Source organism: Schizosaccharomyces cryophilus, assembly GCF_000004155.1.
Source record: "Schizosaccharomyces cryophilus OY26 unplaced genomic scaffold supercont4.9, whole genome shotgun sequence".
In the NCBI taxonomy this organism is placed as follows: domain Eukaryota; kingdom Fungi; phylum Ascomycota; class Schizosaccharomycetes; order Schizosaccharomycetales; family Schizosaccharomycetaceae; genus Schizosaccharomyces; species Schizosaccharomyces cryophilus.
This window is the reverse complement of record NW_013185632.1, coordinates 41774-60634: the sequence shown is the minus strand read 5'-3', so window position 1 is coordinate 60634 and position 18861 is coordinate 41774. Positions and strand designations below refer to the sequence as shown.

The following is an 18861-nucleotide window of genomic DNA, read 5'->3' as shown; positions in this document are numbered from 1 at the left end:
AATTGCTCTTACAATCTCTTGGCTTTATATTAGCTACAATAACGTTATTGGTTACAAGAAGGTTATTATCAGACCGTTATCGTATGAACTTTATTTCTCGTTCGCCTTATATATATTTACACACACATATTTATATATATATATATGGCTTTGTAAGAACCTAGAAACAACCCAACTCAACTATTCCTCTAGGATAGAGGTTTTCTATGAAAAGCGACAATTAAGGGTCATTTACGTTGGTAATAGACGTTTTCTTAGTCTAAGTAGAAGTAGACGCGTTTAGTTGATTATACAAATCGTCAATTGAATTGAGCTGTGTTTCTGCTCATTATGCAAATATGAGTGAAATAAAAAAGAAACAAACTTCTGCTGCGAATTTGCTCTTAGGCGCAGGCCTAAACTTGTTTGAGTATGTTTTAAATATCGTTTTGAATATCGTTTGTTTAGTGAAGGATGGTATTATGTGAAGGATACATTCTTATTGTTTTGGTTTTCTTTGGTTTTTTCGTTAGGTTTTGGAAGGATTCCCTGGTGTATTTTTGAATTGGAACTTTTTGCTAAACAAGTTTTTAGAGCCTCTTCTTTGGGTCATCCGTTGGAAGTTACCAAGGTAAGTGTTGGATTTAGAGTGTTCGCAAACAAGACTTGGAAAAAGAAAGGAAAAGAAACCAAACATTATCGGAACATACTGGACTATACCGAACCAGATCACGTTTTGTCGATTTGCTTTCTTCCCGAGTTCCCTCCAAGTGGCTTTCAATGACTTGCGAAAGAGATATTCAAGGTTGTTGAAGTGATCAGCTATTTTCTTTCTTTTTTTTTTCTTCTAATCTTTTCGTGGTTTCTCTTGCTGTTCAAGTTTCATTGGTTAACAAAGCAGGTCCAAATGGCAGCCAACCGTACCCAAAGCATGCAGCAAGTCCTGAAATCCATTCTTTCTCGCGGTGGTATCTTCGGATTTTATCAGGGTTTAATACCTTGGGCTTGGATCGAGGCTTCTACTAAGGGAGCCGTGCTTCTTTTCACCTCCGCTGAGTTGGAGTATTGGGGACGTTGTGCTGGGTTCTCGTCAACTGTAGCCGGTGCCTTAGCAGGCATGGGTGGTGGTATTGCCCAAGCTTATGCTACAATGGGTCTTTGTACTTGCATGAAAACCGCTGAGGTGACTCGTGCAAAGCAAGCTGCCAGCGGAGTAAATGTCCCTAGTACATTCCGCGTCTTTACCGACTTGTACAAGGAAAAGGGCATCCGTGGTGTTAATCGAGGAGTGAATGCCGTTGCCCTTCGTCAAATGACGAACTGGGGAAGTCGCTTTGCTCTTTCTCGCTTTTTCGAACGACCTATCCGTTATTTGTCAGGAAGCAGAGATTCTGATCCTTTAACCTCGGGACAGCGATTATTTGCTAGCATTGCAGGCGGAGCGCTAAGTTGTTGGAACCAGCCCATCGAAGTGGCTCGTGTAGAAATGCAGAGCTTAAGCAATGGTCCTCAAAATACCTCTCGAGGTATCATCTCTACTGTCAGCTCCATTTACAAAAACAACGGAATTAAGGGCTTGTATAGGGGTGTTATTCCTAGAATGGGCCTTGGTGCTTACCAAACTGTCGTTATGGTCTTTTTAGCTGACAGTATCCGCTCTTTTTTCAATCAAGAGTAAGCTTTTTAAACAGTTTGTGTTTTTTCCGTGGCCTTTTCATTCCTTTTCTTGGGCATATTGCCGCATTCATACCAAATTAATTCCATTTCCCTCCTTTCAAAGGAGTCGGTTTCTTACTGAAAGTTGGTTGAATCTAATATTCACTTTTCTGTTTGATTTGATTCATTTCATTTGAGCATGTTGTTATCCGCATTCATTACGTGTTTTATTCAAACGCTAGCTGTATTACATTCAGATAGTATTGACAGGACAATAGTGATATAAATAGATGGTGCCTTTTTAGGTAAAATCATTCAAAAAGAAAAGTGCTATCATGAACACATGTTAAGTATACTTTTCGAAATTGAAAATGTAAAATAGAAAAAATCACCAGGGCTTCAAGTTCAAAACAATGACTGGCGTTGACATTTTGTTCCTAATTATTTTATAGTAACTATAATAGATATATACAAAGCAAAAAGGAACCCCTTTATGGATAAGGAAGCTCCATTCCCAGAAGCGACCTGTTCTATGTTAGTATTCATCTCATCTTTCTTTTACCAGCCTTTAATCAGCTTTGAACCAACAAACACTTACATGGTATAAATTTTCATAAAGTAAGCAACAAATGCCTCCAAGTGAAAGATCGACTTATTTCCCATTTGAGCTCGGTGTTCGTAATTTGCAACAGACTGAATAAGAAGGGGATGCAATTTAGCATCCACCTTTAGTAAAAGAAAGCCAAGGAGCTCCTTGAAAATGATGGTTGGTGGAATACAATGAGAGAGAAGATCGTATAGCATAGAACGAACTACCAAAATTCGAGCAGGCGATTGTTCCTGAAGCATAGAAGTTCCCACTTGAATGATAAAAGTTTGCCAATCCGGTAACGGTAGCTGAGACCCATTATCTGTCAACTGTCGATTATGAGGTGACTTTGCATGAACAGTTTCTAATAATAAAATAGCTTTTCTGAGATTACGACTGCAGTTATTAGCAATCTTTTCGAGAAGAGAAGTCGGTGCTTCTAATTCTTGAACGGCTAGGATTTGGGACATGACTTTCATAATGTCCGACTCAGAAGGCGCTGCGATACGGACCATTAATGTACGAGAGCGAATGGGTTCAATGATTTTAGATGTTGAGTTAGCAATAAGTATTAGCCTAATATTGTTTGAATATTTCTCCATAGTCCGACGAAGAGCAGCTTGAGCATCTCTTGTTAATTCATCGGCGACGTTGATAACCACCACTGTCTTATGTTAGCTTACCATTATAAGACTCTGTAATGATTCGTTTACCTTTAAACTTCTTTCTAGCTTGCAAATCAACCTGTGCAGACTGGGCAATGTCCTTTAACAACTCCTGCATAACCACTCGATCATAATTTCCAACATCACTAGGCGTAATCTCTATGTGGTGCAAACTTGAAACTATATTGATTTGGATTTTACGGTTACTTGGGGTGAGAAACGTTCGTTGATCGATTTTTAACTAGATCCAAGTGTTAGCACAATATTAGGTATTGCAACAAGCCTGAATGAACTTACTTTTTCAGCGCCAGGGCCGTACAGCTCTCGTAAAATAGCAACTGTTCTCGTCTTCTTTCCTGCTCCACTTGGCCCGTAAATTAATAAATGTGGGAATTCATTTGTAGCTGCCAGAGAAATTAGTCGCTCGGATAACTGATGATGATAGTCTAAAGATGAAAGTGTTTTAGGGCGATATTGGTCTAGCCAAAGCATTTTTAGGATCACGAAAAGCGAGAACACTTGTTGTTTTCAAGTTGCGTGTGAAGGGCAAGCCTTTCGAACAGGACTGAATCCTAGCATAAACTGGAGAAATTGTAGTGCTTATTGTAAGGTTTCAATATCTTTTAATTCATCTTTTTATTTTTCGATACTTTTGACTTAAATTTTCGCAAGCTTGGGCAACGATTGTATACAAACCCCCATTGATTTAATTCACTCTGCTCTTGAAGAAAGGCTTAAAAAGGTTTTGGAAGGAGAACTTTTTTCTATTCAAAGCAAAAGAAAGGTGCACTAGGAATTGGTCGTTTTGGACCTATATATTGATTTCAATGAACAGGCTTGAAAACACCTTTTCTCTGCAAATGTAAGGCTCGCGAACTCCTTTTACCTTGGTAATCGAAATTGTATGAGAGACAAGTACATGATCTGGGGTTTCCTTCCACGACATGAATCAAAGCACTGATTCTATTCAAGTCCTATGCCAGAGAGACCAATTTCGTAAGTATGTACGGTGAGTTCATAAACGCTTCATATTTTCTTCTCTCCTTTTGGAAAAAAAGGGTGCCCTGTATAAACGATGGTATTGAGCCAAAAAGCTAAGTTTTGTTCGATTTGATTTTTTTCAACAAAATCTATTTGAAAGCTGATTCCAAAACACAACAATTTTATTTCTATACTCCGTGTTACTAAACTCTTTTTCCTTTACTTTTGGACGTCTTGACATAGTGATCTATGCAAAACATGTTTGTTGTTCTGCAATCCCACAGCACACATCTTCTTCTTTCGAGAAATTGATTTTACTAGGGGAAATCACCATGAAATTGCTTTGTGGAGATGAATTAGGTCAATTAAAATGTAAGTATGAAACGTTTTTTATGGATATCAAGCTGACAGTTGTGGTTTCTAGTAATTGAAATAAAAAGGGGAATTGATGCTTCTAATCCAAGTTCTGAAGCTCCTACTATTCAACGCTTTGGGAAATTAGATAAACAGAAGGGAATTTTATTCTTCTGCCAGAACGAAAATGTATTGCAAACCTTTTGTTTCGGTAATTTTTCTGGGATTAAGCAAATTTGTGCTATGTGTAGCATAGCATGTACAGTTTTCCTTTAGAAATCTTACAATTTTGCATTCTTTTTAGCGCTATACTAACCTTATTAGTTTGTCTATGTACTTCGTAAAAGTGCAGCTATTGAATGCTGGGACATAAAGAAGGAGCCTCCTGCTTTAGACAGTCTATGGCAATTGGATGAAAAACTTTTAGATAATGCGTCTATTATTTCATTTCAATACGCTCATGGATGGCTTATGATTGCTTTCAGTAATGGAACAATCGTGTTCCGAAATCCAGAGTTAGGTCAAGTAAAAAAGATCCAAGTCGCTTCCCCGTTGTCTTGTGCTACCTTGCATCCTCGAATTGCTGGTGTCGTTGCCATTGGAGGAGAAGAAAACGATGTTTCTATATATTCCTGCAATGCTAGTTGCTCCTCGTCCATTGATTTGTCGACACTATGGAATCAAGACCAGGTTGTCCGTGTTTTTCAAGCGAAAAATGTAAAGAATGATGCCTTAGATTTGCGAGTCCGTGTGTGGGTCACAGGCATTGTTTTTACGGAAGAAGTCCTTAATGTCATCGACGGGAAAGATGAAGACGATTCTCCTCCAGCTTTTCATTTTGCTACTATCACTCATTATGGGCAGGTATGTTTTTACTTAATTCTGTTTGAATCTTAATTATTAATTCTTTTCAAGTTGAGGTTTTATTATACGAAACAGGCTCGTCGACCAATCTTTAGTACTGACATCTCCACCTCTGAACTCACTCGTATTGGGCTTTTACCTTCCATAAACATGCTGTATTTTGCAGATAAACGCGCTCAAGTCTATGTATTCGATCCTATAAAGAAGAAGGTTGTGGGCCGTTTTCAAGGTATAAAAGGCTCAGCTTCTTGTCTCCATAATCTTGGAGACCTGATTGCTATTGTTGGTCTCGACAGACATCTTCGAATTTACGATGTTCATCGAAAGCCTGTGGCTAATGCATACGTAAAAGTAATGCCTACTAGCATTTTGCTTCTCGATGGCCGTGATGAAGAAGTCATCAAAGAAGAAGAAGAAAGTCGCGTTGCGAAAGAAGAGGAAGAAGAAATTTGGCGCAATATGGAGCAGTTAAACGACAAGGAAGAAAAGAAGGATGAAAGAAAGACTAAAAAACAAAAGAGATCATGATCTTGGGTTTTTGGAAGGAAACGGATTTAATAAAATATAATGGTTTTGGGACATTTATCTCTATATATGCGTATTAGTATGTATGTATGTATAACACTTAAACTTTACTACCTTCATTCGCTTTAATTCGTGAATTGTTATTAACTAAACGTCTATACAACAAAAAAAACTAGTGCCTTTTTATCTTTAATATTTATGTAGAATAATTTAAACTCATGGAAATAATCGAACTCATTAGCCGCCTTCTTGAAGGCATTGTCTTACGACATGTCTTGCTAATTGGACGCGAATGATTAATCGACTTTCAAATTCATTATCCCCTCCAAAATCACGGGCAGCCTTTAAGTAACTATCACATTCTTTCAAGGAGTTTTTAGATGTACTATCAGTTTCGAAAAGGGCAACCGCCATTTCATAGTGGGCAAAAGCGACAGCCCAGCATTCAGTAGTTTTTGTAACCTGACAAATTTTTTGAAGAACTTTTATACTTTCATCAAGTTTCCCTGTATTCCTCCATAAAGTAGCTTTTACTAAAGCTTGACAAATATCATCGTCTTGATCCTGCCAAGGCTGTACTCTTTCTACATCGAATCGAGATAGTTCCTCCGCATTCATCCTTCGAAAACCGTTCCAAACATAGACCAACTGGTACAAAGGAGAAAATCCCACATATTCGGCCAATCCGCCTTGATTGCCAACACTAGCTCTTCGGTCGGCTAGCTTTTTCACTTTTCTTCGGATATGTATATCCAAAGGAGCAGTCTTATCTACTAAAAGATTGCCCAATGGTTCAAGTAGCTTAGATGCGTTCTCTAAAGCCTCAACATTAGCATTCGCCTGGACATCTTGCAAAAAGCAAGCAGCAGCGAAATAAGAGTATAACCCCGTACTAGAATCATTCAGGCTAGACAACTTCAAAAAACTATGGGCACTATCAACATAACGATGAGAAAAGGCGCAATCAAGAGCATGTTCAAATACAATCAAGACTTCCAATTGCATAAGTTTAGGGGGAGGCTTTGACATAAGATCATTCAAAACATCAATCGCTTCCGACTGTTTTTTTACCATGGAAAGCAGTTTTGCTTCGTGCAAAGGCCACATCGGGCCTTCAGGATGAGTTACTCTGATTTTGGAAAGAATATCAAAGCAGCGTTGAACAGGCCATCCATCAGGCTCGGTTGGAGTGACTTTATAAATGCTGCACAACTGCACAGCTCCACTATAATATTGAATAAGTGCTGCAAATGCTACTGCAGCAAAAAAGCTGGAAGGTCGCTGGAGAGCAGACATCCACATATATGAGAGAGCCATATCTCTGTCTCCCTTGTAACCTAGTAAGCTCAGAATAGTAATCATTTTTGGAGGAAGTAAAGATATTAAGAGTGTAAATAAACCCGTACACAAGAGAGTTCCCGTCTGTACGTACTCATTCACCGTATCGATATCTTTATTATTCGTAGTTTGAAAAGACGTAGAAAAGGCTTCAAAGTGTCGCTTGTTTATTTTGTTGAAGATGTTGTGGGCTTTGCGAAGCTTGTATACTGATTTTACACTTGTTACAATCGACTCTGAGCAAAAACCAATGAGAGCGGACAACAACAGCATAAGGCCGATGGATACACGATACTCAATTCCGGGATCAAAAGTACAAAGGTAAAGATCATTTTTCGATGCATAATCCTTGTCTTCTGTGAGTGCTTTAATTGCTATATCAATTTTGTTTTGAGACTCTCCAAACCGAGAAGGCTCAAACGTCAATACAGCTTGAAGAAAAGAGACAACAGCTTGACCGCTCAGATGGAAGGAGGTATTACCAGAATTGAAGATTTTGATAGCTTCGTCCATTTTATCGTCCAAAATATAGTTTAAGCCACGGATGACGGCTAGAAGTGCCTGTAACTTCTCTTCTTGGTGAGAATCGTACATATTTTGAGCTTTTAGTACGGAAAGAACAACAAAGCTATTGTGTATGTGAAACGGGAATAAGAATGGGTGTAGAGAAGAAATGAAAAATGAAGTATGTTTTTTCAATCAAAATACGAAACAAAAAACTAGCAGATCAATGGGACCAGGCAGAAACTTCGGAAGCAGCTATGAATACGTAAAAAAAATAACAATTCCTTGAAGTTTACTTGGGCTGTTCTGTCAGGAACGAAAACCAAAAGCTGAATTTTAGATTCAGCTACACGAGCAAGGGCAGGTATTTACAGCTCAGCTTTGCTGATTGAGGAAGGATTGAATGCTATGTAAACGGAGTGAGGAGGAGAAGGGGAAAAGGATTTCTTCAACCAACGTTTTATCCAAAAAAAATAAAAATAAAAATAAAAGCAGACAGATACAACAAATTAAGAAAAGACTAGAGAGCAAAGAAAGTATTTTCAATTAAATAGATGAAAACCTCGCCAGCATTGATTCGAAACTCCCAGAAAATGAATTTGACGAAACCTCAGCAGACTGCGGCACAAAAAGGCTTTTCCACGAAGAAGAATTCTGTAACAAGAAAATGAAGAATCCACAAACGTAGGTAAAAACACGTGATAATCAGACGTTTCGTAGCGTTTTCCGGAAAATTCGGAAGCAATCAAAAGCACTTAAAATCTAGCAAATGTAAGTTCAAAAAATTGGTGTAGATCGTTGTTTTTGAAACGTTCCAAGGGACCCTTCTCAAGCCAGCGTGTGTTGTATGTGAGGAAATAAAATTGCTTGACGTCAATATACTATCATAGAAGACATTGCATAGAAGCAGGAAAAAGTATAGTGAAGCTTAACAAAGTTTCCTAACCATTCTATTATAACGTTGTGTTATAATCGTTATATGTATATTACACACCGCAGTGAAAGCCAAATTACTCGCTAAAACACTTTTACGGTTGATTGCAAAGTTCCTTATCTAAAGCTTCTAGCACATTCTTACGTTGTAGTGTCAATATATATATGGGCGAACGCAAATTCAGAACTTCCGTTTACCAACTCATCTTAGAAAAAGGTCTTTTAAATTATGTCTGAATCCTGGGATAACGTTACAAAGATTGGTAGTCGCGCCGGACCTGGTGCTCGCACCCACGTTGCCAAGACACAATCTCAAATCAATAGTGCTCGTCGTGCCGGAGCCGTCGTTGGCACTGAAAAGAAATATGCCACCGGCAATCGTGCCCAAGATCCTGCTGGACAACACTTGACGAAGATAGATCGTGAAAACGAGGTCAAGCCTCCATCTACTACCAACCGTTCTGTCGCTCAAGCTCTTCAACAGGGACGTCAAACGAAGGGTTGGGCTCAAAAGGATTTGGCTCAAAGAATCAACGAAAAGCCTCAAGTCGTCAACGACTACGAAGGTGGACGTGCTATTCCTAACCAACAAGTTTTAACCAAGATGGAGCGAGCTTTGGGCATCAAATTGCGTGGCCAAAATATCGGTGCTCCTTTGGGTGGCCCAAAAAAGAAGTAAAATAGAGAAAACCCCTTTTTGTTGGAGTGGCGTAGCCATTGAAAAAAGATGAATACTGCCCTGTCTAACTAAAAAAAAGAAAAGAGTTAAAGAAGCTTATGTATTTTTTTTTCCTTTGTTTAATGATTTTAAATATTTATGTCCCTTTTTGGAATTTGTTTTTGAGAGTAAACGTAAAAGTAATGAATGTTTTGGTTTTGAGATGACGCGTGATATTTTCACTAATGCGAGTGTAGATGCATGAGTAAGAAAGAACAACAAAGGATTGGTTTGTAGCAATTTTCTATGCTTTGTAAGTTTCAGAGACATAGGATAATGAAAAGAAAGAAAAGGAACGCTAGTGGTGAGTTATTGAACAAAAGGAATGTAATCAAAAAAACGATGTATAAAAAAAAGAAAGAGAAATCTAATGTGGTTTGTATCGTGGGGGGTGAGAAAATGAAAGAGAAAAGAATAAGAACCCAAAAAACCAAAAAGCCAAACGAAAAATCCGAAGAGCTAATGAAATGCAAGAATTGATAAATAGTAGTTACAGTAAAGGTAAGAAAATAGGCTTTTAGTGGTTGTAAGACGAGGAGGGAAACGAGTCCTGGTAAGATGCATGCGGAGGGGGAACAGGAGGAAGAGGGTGGTAATAATCAAAATCCTCTTGGTCGATGGGGATGGGTGGAAGATTGGAATGAGGATATATCGAGGATTCGGCATTTGGGAACTCGTCAATGGATTCCGGAATGTCATCGTGGTAGTAATAGTATTCGTCAACCATGGAGGGAGATGGGAAGGAAGGTAAATCATTTGCTTGGTGTGAAAGGGACGATCGATCTTCTGGGAATGTGCTATAGTCCTTGGAAATAATGACCGGGGGAGTGGGAAGAGGGTGGTGTGCTTTGCCCTTCCTTTGAGTGTTTTCAGTTGAGCTGGAAGGTCTGGAGGAAGAAGCAGGCAACGAAGCCAAGGTGGCTACACTGAATTGGGGGAAAGGAAGAGAAGTAGACGAAGGATTGACAAATTTAAAGTAATCGGGGTCGGAAGGAAGAAACTTGAATTGAACAGAGATTTCGCCAGCAAACTGAAAGTCGTTTTTTAACTCGTACCACTGGCTTTGGTCACCTTCCTGGAGAGCTTTTTGAAACGAAAGTACGGTATCCCCAATTAAATGAGAGTGCTTTCGGAATCCTTCATGGTACACATACACTTTCATGACATTGTAACTTTCGCTTGGTATAGGAAATTCCAAGACAGCATTCCAAGAAGGAGCTTGTCCACTCCGTTTATCTGTGTGAGTACGTTTTACGATTGCTCCGACACGGCAGCTACAGTAAGGGCTTTGTTTACCGACGAGGGCTTTGTTGGGCAAATTTTTCTAGATTGAGTTGGTCAGTAAGAGAACAAGAAAAAATCAAATCATCCAAAACAAAGCAAAGTAAAGTAAAGTAAAGTAAAACACAGCTGAGCAAACCAATACAACATAATACTTACCGCGTTTGCAACCCGTACAATCAGGGTCCCCAGTTCGTTTTTTTTGGACATCGTGTTCAACGCCGAATCTGTATGTAAGAGACCTGTGATGATGCTTCTTCAGTAAAGTAAAAAGAAAGAAAAATGAACCTCTTTTAGCGACTACTGCAAGGAGCCTTTGTCTAACTAGGAGAAAAAATGGCTGGTAGAATCAAAGTAGTAGAGCGCGTTGCAGTAATTTGTAAATAAAACAACTGAGAAGTATAAAAAACCGACAAAATAAAAAAATGAAGTAGAAAAGACTTCCATATATATAAAAGAAAAATAAATCAATTAATAAAAGAATAAACCGGACAAAAAGAAACCTGGTTAAAAAACGCGTTTGCTCAAGTCATTCATTGATGTAAGTAAAAACATTTATTGTACTATTTCCAGATTATGAAGTAGCAAGCAATACAGAATTCAATTGAAGACGAGTAAATCATTATAATCCCAATGCTTTTTTACTTACATATCTAAGAATTTTTTTTATTAATTGGTTCATTGTTTTCAAAGTTCCTTCGTGTTCGTTCATTGTTTACATTTACAGTACCATACCGTCTTCATTTTTCTTACCTTACCTTACCTGCTTACGTCCTCTCTTTCGTCACTGTAACGTGCAAGAGCTCGTTTTCCTTCTTTAACGTTTGCCAAACGAACACTATTGAACGTTTGCTATGCTACCTTCGAGACCTTAATCGAATCGGTACCTAAAGCAAAAACTCACATTTCATTGGTTCATGCATCATATGGAAGTGACGCATGACGTATATAGAATTTACTGAGTCTGAATTCCTGTATCGCTGAATTTGAAACTTGCCATCTACTATACACTTGAGCATTAAAGGATCCGAGAAGAAAAAGTAAAGGAAGGCCCATTGAAACTATTTATGAACGATTTGTCTGAACAAAATTGACGAGTCTTTGAGTCTTTTAGTTTTTGAGCGTTGACCGAGTTTTTTCATCATTTTTATATAGTGCCCGTCGCTTAAGTACATCTGAATTACGAATTCATCAGTTCATGACGAAGACCTTGGCACTCCACCCCGGACATAAACTAAGTATAATTTGACTTGATAATAAAGTAATCCTACTTAAGTTGAGGTAAGGAATACTGTTGGTTCAAGTTTTCGTCATTAAGGGAGACAAAGAAGGTTGAACTAACGTGTGCCCTCTTACATGATTGTAAAAAAGAAAAAAAAGAGGGGAAAAAGTGAAACGTTTCAATTTGAACAACGTTTCTGAAAACAATCGAGTATTGTCAAAACTCAATCTTTTTATTTTCTAGAGTAAAAAAAAAATTTTTTCGTTTTATTTTTCCCGACTTTACGTTGCTTTGTCCTGTTCTTCCTTGCAAAAACAAAAAACAAGGTCTCTTTTGGCTTTGCTGATTCGCTATAATGTTTTTTTCTTTGCAAGGTTGATGCGAGGACTCGGTATCCGGTTTGCATCTTAGTAGGAAAAATAACCTTTTTTTTTTTCTTTTTTCTTTTATGAGCGGAGGAGCCAAATTTACTATGACTTTTACCGTCTAGATTACTAACAACTTTTGTTTAGGTTTTCATTGGAATTTCTAGTACTTTAACTTTTAGCCTATCCAGTTGGCCTAATTTTCTTTCGCTTCCTTGTTTAATTCGTTTTTTCTTCATCCTTACCGGTTCGTTTCTTATTTACTTTACAAATTTTGGAATTCAGTTATTGAATTGGAATTTTCGGTCTTCTTCTACTGACATCTATCGTCTCATATTGGTTTTGAGCAATCTGTAATATTACTCATCTATTTATTTTTGTTGCTTTTCATCTAAATTTTTCTGTTTAAAAGTTTACTCATTTATCTTTATTATGTCTCCTTCTCCTAATAACGCGTCTAACAATTATAACCCCTCCGAAGCCCCACCAAACCCTAATTCTACTTCCGCCGTGAATAATAACCCTTCTGTTGATAATAACATAAATGTTCCGTCCACGCAACAATCTCAGCAACCACCACCCAATAACGTTAACGGTGGTGCTGATCCCCTTGAACAGCCAGCAGGAGTGACTCCTTCTTTTGTTGGTTCTTTGAAGCTGGATTTCGAGCCTAATCCTTTTGAACATTCTTTTGGATCCACTGCTACTGTAAACCAACAACAGCCTGGGCCCTCTACCAGTCGTCCCGCTCCCTCCGCCATCCCTCCTTCTTTCTCCCGAACCCTACTCCCTCCCGTCTCTTCCATCGCTTCTCCAGATATCTTGGGTGCTCCTGGTGTTGCTTCACCACTTGCCTACCCTGCATGGTCTGGGTTTACTCGCGGTGGTATGCAAAACCCTCTTTCTCCTGCTATCTATGATGCTACTCTTCGCCCTGATTATCTCAACACTCCTTCCGACCCCTCAATGGCTATGGGGTCAAGGTTTTCCTTTGGCACTGGGTTTACCCCTGGAGGCAACGATTCATTTCGCTCTCTTTTGACCCCAACAGGTGCTAGTTTTCCTGCTCCTTCTCCTGGAACCGCTAATCTTTTAGGGTTTCAACCCTTTGATTCGCAGTATCCTGACCAGTATCGTTTCACTCCAAGAGATGGCAAGCCTCCAGTCTCTGCCGGTACTAATGGAGAACAATCTGATTATTTTGGAGCCAATGCTGCCGTTCATGGTCTTTGTCTACTTTCTCAAGTGCCTGAACAGCAAAAAATGCAGCCATCCGTTCCAAATGAAACGGACCCTTCGACATCAGCTGCTGTTGCGAATTTGCTGAAACAGTCTCAATCTCAGCAATATCCTGATTCTATCCGTCCTTCTTTTACACACAATGCCAATAATTCTTTGGAAGCCCAAAATATGGGCCAATCACCTTATTATATGAATGCCAACCAGTTGCGTGGTGACATGCAGCCTTCTGTGTACGGTGAGACGGTTAACCCTGCTGACCCTTCTCTAAACTTACGTCCATCCAACAACTATGGTATGAACATGAATAACATGTCTCACATTGGACAGGGTGGTAACAGAGAGATGCCCAGCAACGGTATGCCGGTTCAAGTTAAGTCCGAAGTTAATGAACGTCAAGATTCTCAACCACGTGCTATGTCCGGTCACTCTAATGTGTCTCCTTCAGCATCTCCCAGCGAAGCTGACATGAAAGACCTTGACAGTACTGATTTTAACGGTGAAAGTAACAATAGTAAGAGTGGTTCGACACCTCGCCGAAACTCTAAAAATGAAACTGATGATGAAAAGCGGAAAAGCTTTTTGGAACGCAATCGTCAGGCTGCGCTTAAATGCCGTCAACGCAAAAAACAATGGCTATCCAATCTTCAAGCGAAGGTTGAATTTTATGGCAATGAAAATGAAATCTTGAGTGCACAGGTTAGTGCTCTCAGAGAAGAGATTGTCAGTTTGAAAACACTTTTGATTGCTCATAAAGATTGTCCTGTTGCAAAAGGTAACTCTGCAGCAGTCGCTACCACAATCATCGGAAATGGTGATATGTCTCAACGAATTAATTTAGGCTATTAATTCATACTGTTTATCTTTGATGAGAAATCTATACCTTAGTTGGTAGATGTGGGTTTCAAAAAAAAGGAAAGCAATGCCGTAGAAAGGGCATTCCCTAGTTGAAATGACTTTTTTAGTCATGGTTTGTTTTAATTATTAATGTTTGAATGGAACGGTTCTCGAAAATAAAAGCTCGTTGTTTTTCAGTTCATCCTAATCTTTGCTGAAGTATCGCTGTATGTACTCGTTCTTAGACCTTATCGATAATTTTAACTTGACGCACGCAACAGTGCCTACTATGTTTTATGAATGTTTTCGAATGGTCGACTTCTTTATGTATGGTAATAATTGAACTATCAAGTTGATGGATTCATTGTTTTTGTTAATTTTTAATGTTTCACTGTCTTATTAAAGAAAAAAAAAATAGAGGATGTTTTACTGTGATGTCTTGGATTTATCGAAAGAAGATAGATTTTGGAAGAGTATATGAATAAAAATATTAAAATCATTTTCTGGCGGACTATTCGTCAAAAATAGTGTCATGGTGACACTGAGTCTTAAATTCTACATACAACGAGTATATTTGAAAGGGAAATCGGGTCAAAGATTATTGCTTTGTTTTTGGATGAAGTATGTACATATAGCCTGCCCGTCTGTTTTCAGCTCAATCTTTTCAACTTAGCTTATGACCACTCAGTAACTTCCTGTTATAAAAATCAAGTTTTAGACCTACATGCTTGAACCCTCTGCTTTAAAATATTTTGTTTTGGGAGCAAAATATTATCTGGTGCATACAGTAGTATTAGAATATTTCATTTAGCAACGGTACACACTTCGATGTTCTATTATGTTTCACTTTGTTGGTAGTCTGTCAGAATAAGCTCTGCTACTGAAAACGTGTTTCTCTTATTTCTAGGTGTAAACATCCAACTTAGAAGAAATATACCGAATGAATCAATGAAAGTAGTTATGGGATATCTCCAATATGTTCATATGATGTTTGAGTCAGTAACGCGAAATTGAAATAACAATAATAATATATGCTTGCTGAGACGACTTTCAGTATACGTATTTCTATTAAAAAATTATTATTATTCAATTTGTTACATGTTATAAATAAAACGTTAGAATCAATCATATACAAACATATATATATATATCTAAACACAAAGCAAATAGATGTACAAAACTATGATCAGAGATTAAGAGTGAAAAATGGCCACAGACAAATTAGGAGTAAGATTTAGCAATTTTCAATAGACAAGTGACCATTTACAAACAGAAGAGAAATCAAAATGATATCAATTATCACCAACTTGTAGGTCCAAAGAATTCACCAGCAGTTTCGTTGACCGTCTTTAATACAGCAGTGCCAGAAGCATCCATTGTATTAAAGGCACCAACATTGCCCCACCAATTTGGAAAGCTTACATTAGGAAGTTGTAGGCAGAAAAAGATGACGATGAGGGCCAGTTCCATACCCGTATCAAGGGCAGCGGACAAGTTGAAGTTGTACTTTGCCCACCAATAATAGAATCTTTTCTTGATAAAGTAGTTAAAAAAAATGCCGATTCCACACCATACTAGGTAATTGGTAGGGGTCGCAGGAGGCAACATACCCGTACCACCAAAAATAATAGGAGCATTGAGTTTACCCCACCACTTTTGGGGCCATTTTTTCCATAAAATCCAAAACAAAACAGTTGCAAGTGCGCCAGCGAGCCAAAAGTATTGCAATCCGGTGTAAGGAGCCTTGCCTGAGAACATGCGATTGGGACCAATAACACCCCAGATTACGGAGGAATTAAAAAAGGTTTTAGCGCCAGGGCAGCTGTATCCATCAGGTTGATCAGGATTACATACGCCTTTAATATTGCCGAGAGCCCAATCTAAAACACCAATTTGAACAAAGCAAGACCAGATGGTTGAGAGGGTTTGAGCCCAAAACATCATCCTTGGAGGGATCTTCATATAGTGACCCAGCTTCAGATCACTGACAAAAGTCAGCGCCTGTGCTTGAGTGATATATCCAACCGTCTTGAATATCATCATAGCCAAAGGATGTCCGGGATACATGTAACCAACGATAAACTCGGTAAAAACATTCATACCAAGCTCGACATTGGTAATCGCATAAATAACACCGATAGGTACGAACCATACAATGGCAAAAATCAATCCCACAATGACGACCCAAGCAGGAGTTTCGGTGGGCCATCCATAACAAACGCCCATCATCATACCAAAGAATACAATAAAGATGGTAAGATACCACCAATTAGGGACTTCTTTGTATTGTTTCATAAGGCGCTCATGAACATCGGGTTTTGGAGGATTGCGAATGCGGGCCCAGATGTCCTTGCCATAATAGAGAATGACATGGACCAGAACGGCAGTCATGGAAGCAAAGGAAAGACCAAATGATACGGAAGATGCAGTAGGCATAAAAAGAGGAGAATAATTTTGAAAAGCCTTAAGGTCCAATCTGAAATCTGGAGTGAGAATGCGACTGACATTATAGGTATTTCCAAAATGATCCAAAATTGTGTTACTGCAGATGGGAACATATTTTCCATACCAAATGTTGCTATAATGTATAGCACTAGTGACGATCCAGAAGAAAATGATGGTACTAAGTAATGTATTGAAGATGGCATCAGAAGGAAACATTAGAGGAGACGACAAATAACCACTGATTGAGTTCCAGTCAAAGGTAATCGGAATTAGGGAGATGCCGGTAGACTCGCCGAAAAGCTGATTAACAATGGGACTTTTGGGTTTGATCCAAGTGACCCAAGCAAAGAGAGAAAGAGCCGTAAAGATATAATTTGGGAACCAGGTCCAAATAAAGCAACCGACGAAAGCAATGAGAAAGAAACGAAAAGTGGAAATGGACCAGCCGTTCGCACTTTTCGGATTATTTTTTTTGCTAGACACGTGCAAAGTTTTCATAAGGGTACAATTAACAAGGTTGGAGGGCCAAATCATACTGGCAGGACGAACCAAAAGTTTGCGGGAAACCCCAGCAAGACCATAACCAATAAGCTGGGTAGCGAGAGTAAGGCAGATTTCGTAACCGAAACCAAAGCGTTGTTTGTAAAAAGCGCGCTGAGAAAGGATGATGTCTGTCGAATAAGCACTTCCAAAGGAGACGGAAGACATGATGACGACAAGGGTATGTTCTTTCACGTTAAAAGGGCCTGGTTTGAGATTGAAGCGAAGACGACCAATGCGGAGTACACGGTCGGGGAAGATATAATCCCAACCCTTGAGGCAAGGATATGCGATAAGTTGAGCGATCAAGACGGTGATTGTGACGGGAGGATTTCGAAGAGAGAAAAACATATTAACGGCAGCACCAACGGTAGAAAAGATAAAACCAATGGTCCACATACGGATGGTATTACAAGGCATAGAAGGGTCATCGGTTGGAGAGACGGAAGTACGAACTTCGGGATATGGAGAGTCGTCTTCGACATCTACAAACTCACTTTCGACGATGTCGCCTTTTTCGATGTCGGCAGAAGAACGAGCTGAGTTATGACCTTTACCGTCTTTTACGGGGTAAGTATCGACATCAGCTTCCTTGGTGGCTTGCTTGGTAGATTTTGAAGAATTGGATGAAGTTGAGGCACGAATTTCCTCGTCCAACCTCCCGGAGGAGGCCATCTTTATGGACGAGCCATTGGAGACAGCAGCGTTGTAATCCATGAAGCAAGGAATAAAAGAAGTGCGTAACCGACGATCCAGACAGAAGGTATCAAGAATAAGTTTCTTCCACAAAAAGAGATTGTATATCTAGAAAAAAGGCAAGAAAGAAACTGGAATCAGCATATGATTTAGCTTTGCTTTCACAGAATTCACGAAAATAAAAAGAAAGAAAACAAAAACAAGGAAGACACGGAAAGACCTTGTAAACGAAACAGCTGTCAATGTATAAAAACCAAAAGAAAGCGAAATGGACTAGAGATCAAAGTTTCGTAGAAAGAAAAAGGAAAAAGGAAAAAATAAAATTAAAAAAGATAAAAAAGAGATGACAAAGAAGGAAATGAAAGGAGTGAAAAAAAGAAAAAAAAAAAAAAGAAGATGAATTGAAAGGATTAAATGTCCCGCTAAAGAGAAAGCTTGAATTTATCGATGTAGGAAACAGCCAAACCCATGCCTTTTATGCCTTTTCCTTGGGATTTTGGATTTAGTCTATCAGGCACGTTGTTGTTTACCCCACAGGAGATAGGAGGAGAAAAAGATTGACCAAAGGGAATACGATAAGAGATAGAAGATAAACAAAATGAAGGACAAAGAGAAACGTGAAGTGATTTGTATTTCCTTGAAGGTTAGGTTACCTTAATAGAACAGGGAAAAGGGGTGGAGTTTCCATTTCATGTTTATTAAACACAAGAATTGAGTAATATGCTTCATAGATGAGTAGTATGATGTATTTTCTTGTCCCTATTCTTAGACAAAGATGAGAGACATAACAGAGATAGCAATTCGGTTAGTTTTTATAAAAACGTCCATCCTTGTCGTTTATAATCACGTGTGGAATGCATGTGTATCAATGTTACCTCGATAATCACTTTATAACGCTTCCTTATCCACGTGATGCATTTCTTCCTATCGTTCTTTCCACTCATGCAAATCACGATGGCGATGAGGAATATGAACCTTCGCTATCTGTCTGGAGTTATGTTTTGTTTTATCGCTTACTCATGAGCAAATTAGGTTTCTTTGTTTAGAGTTTCACTCTGAATCCCTTAATCTTTCTAGATACTTTATTCCTATCTTCCATAGCCAAATTATGTCGCTGGTTTTGGATATCG

The 18861-nt window shown here is 38.7% G+C and overlaps 8 protein-coding genes across 9 annotated transcripts; 4 read left to right on the top strand and 4 right to left on the bottom strand.

The window, feature by feature from the left end:
- Positions 1–137: 137 nt before the first annotated feature.
- SPOG_04450 lies at positions 138–2057 on the top strand. Of its 2 annotated transcripts, XM_013170528.1 has the most exons (3): positions 138–409; positions 574–610; positions 881–2057. In XM_013170528.1, the coding sequence occupies exons 1-3, from the start codon at positions 339–341 to the stop codon at positions 1655–1657; spliced, it is 885 nt and encodes a 294-aa protein (XP_013025982.1). In that variant the 5' UTR covers positions 138–338; the 3' UTR covers positions 1658–2057. The 2 variants fall into 2 exon arrangements, with proteins under 2 accessions (XP_013025982.1, XP_013025981.1); XM_013170527.1 differs by having other exon boundaries at positions 138–610.
- On the bottom strand, positions 1818–4009 carry SPOG_04451 (DNA replication factor C complex subunit Rfc5). Its single transcript, XM_013170529.1, has 4 exons — positions 3187–4009; positions 2938–3130; positions 2234–2888; positions 1818–2160 (listed from the first exon to the last, which is right to left on the bottom strand). Exons 1-4 carry the CDS (start codon positions 3379–3381, stop codon positions 2127–2129), a joined length of 1077 nt encoding a protein of 358 aa, XP_013025983.1. The 5' UTR covers positions 3382–4009; the 3' UTR covers positions 1818–2126.
- On the top strand, positions 3145–5834 carry SPOG_04452 (ribosome biogenesis protein N). The gene is made up of 4 exons (XM_013170530.1): positions 3145–4242; positions 4295–4413; positions 4549–5088; positions 5140–5834. The coding sequence occupies exons 1-4, from the start codon at positions 4203–4205 to the stop codon at positions 5614–5616; spliced, it is 1176 nt and encodes a 391-aa protein (XP_013025984.1). The 5' UTR covers positions 3145–4202; the 3' UTR covers positions 5617–5834.
- On the bottom strand, positions 5435–8302 carry SPOG_04453 (uncharacterized protein). The gene is made up of 2 exons (XM_013170531.1): positions 5728–8302; positions 5435–5676 (listed from the first exon to the last, which is right to left on the bottom strand). The coding sequence occupies exon 1, from the start codon at positions 7543–7545 to the stop codon at positions 5851–5853; it is 1695 nt and encodes a 564-aa protein (XP_013025985.1). The 5' UTR covers positions 7546–8302; the 3' UTR covers positions 5435–5676; positions 5728–5850.
- A 254-nt stretch (positions 8303–8556) lies between these two features.
- SPOG_04454 (transcriptional coactivator) lies at positions 8557–9212 on the top strand. The gene has a single exon (XM_013170532.1). It carries the CDS (start codon positions 8618–8620, stop codon positions 9065–9067), a length of 450 nt encoding a protein of 149 aa, XP_013025986.1. The 5' UTR covers positions 8557–8617; the 3' UTR covers positions 9068–9212.
- SPOG_04455 (C2 domain-containing protein Fic1) lies at positions 8605–12033 on the bottom strand. The gene is made up of 2 exons (XM_013170533.1): positions 10547–12033; positions 8605–10430 (listed from the first exon to the last, which is right to left on the bottom strand). The coding sequence occupies exons 1-2, from the start codon at positions 10595–10597 to the stop codon at positions 9624–9626; spliced, it is 858 nt and encodes a 285-aa protein (XP_013025987.1). The 5' UTR covers positions 10598–12033; the 3' UTR covers positions 8605–9623.
- On the top strand, positions 11376–15104 carry SPOG_04456 (transcription factor Atf1). The gene is made up of 2 exons (XM_013170534.1): positions 11376–11668; positions 12122–15104. Exon 2 carries the CDS (start codon positions 12407–12409, stop codon positions 14060–14062), a length of 1656 nt encoding a protein of 551 aa, XP_013025988.1. The 5' UTR covers positions 11376–11668; positions 12122–12406; the 3' UTR covers positions 14063–15104.
- A 42-nt stretch (positions 15105–15146) lies between these two features.
- SPOG_04457 (OPT oligopeptide transporter Isp4) lies at positions 15147–18652 on the bottom strand. Its single transcript, XM_013170535.1, has one exon. The coding sequence runs from the start codon at positions 17750–17752 to the stop codon at positions 15350–15352; it is 2403 nt and encodes an 800-aa protein (XP_013025989.1). The 5' UTR covers positions 17753–18652; the 3' UTR covers positions 15147–15349.
- Positions 18653–18861: the final 209 nt, after the last annotated feature.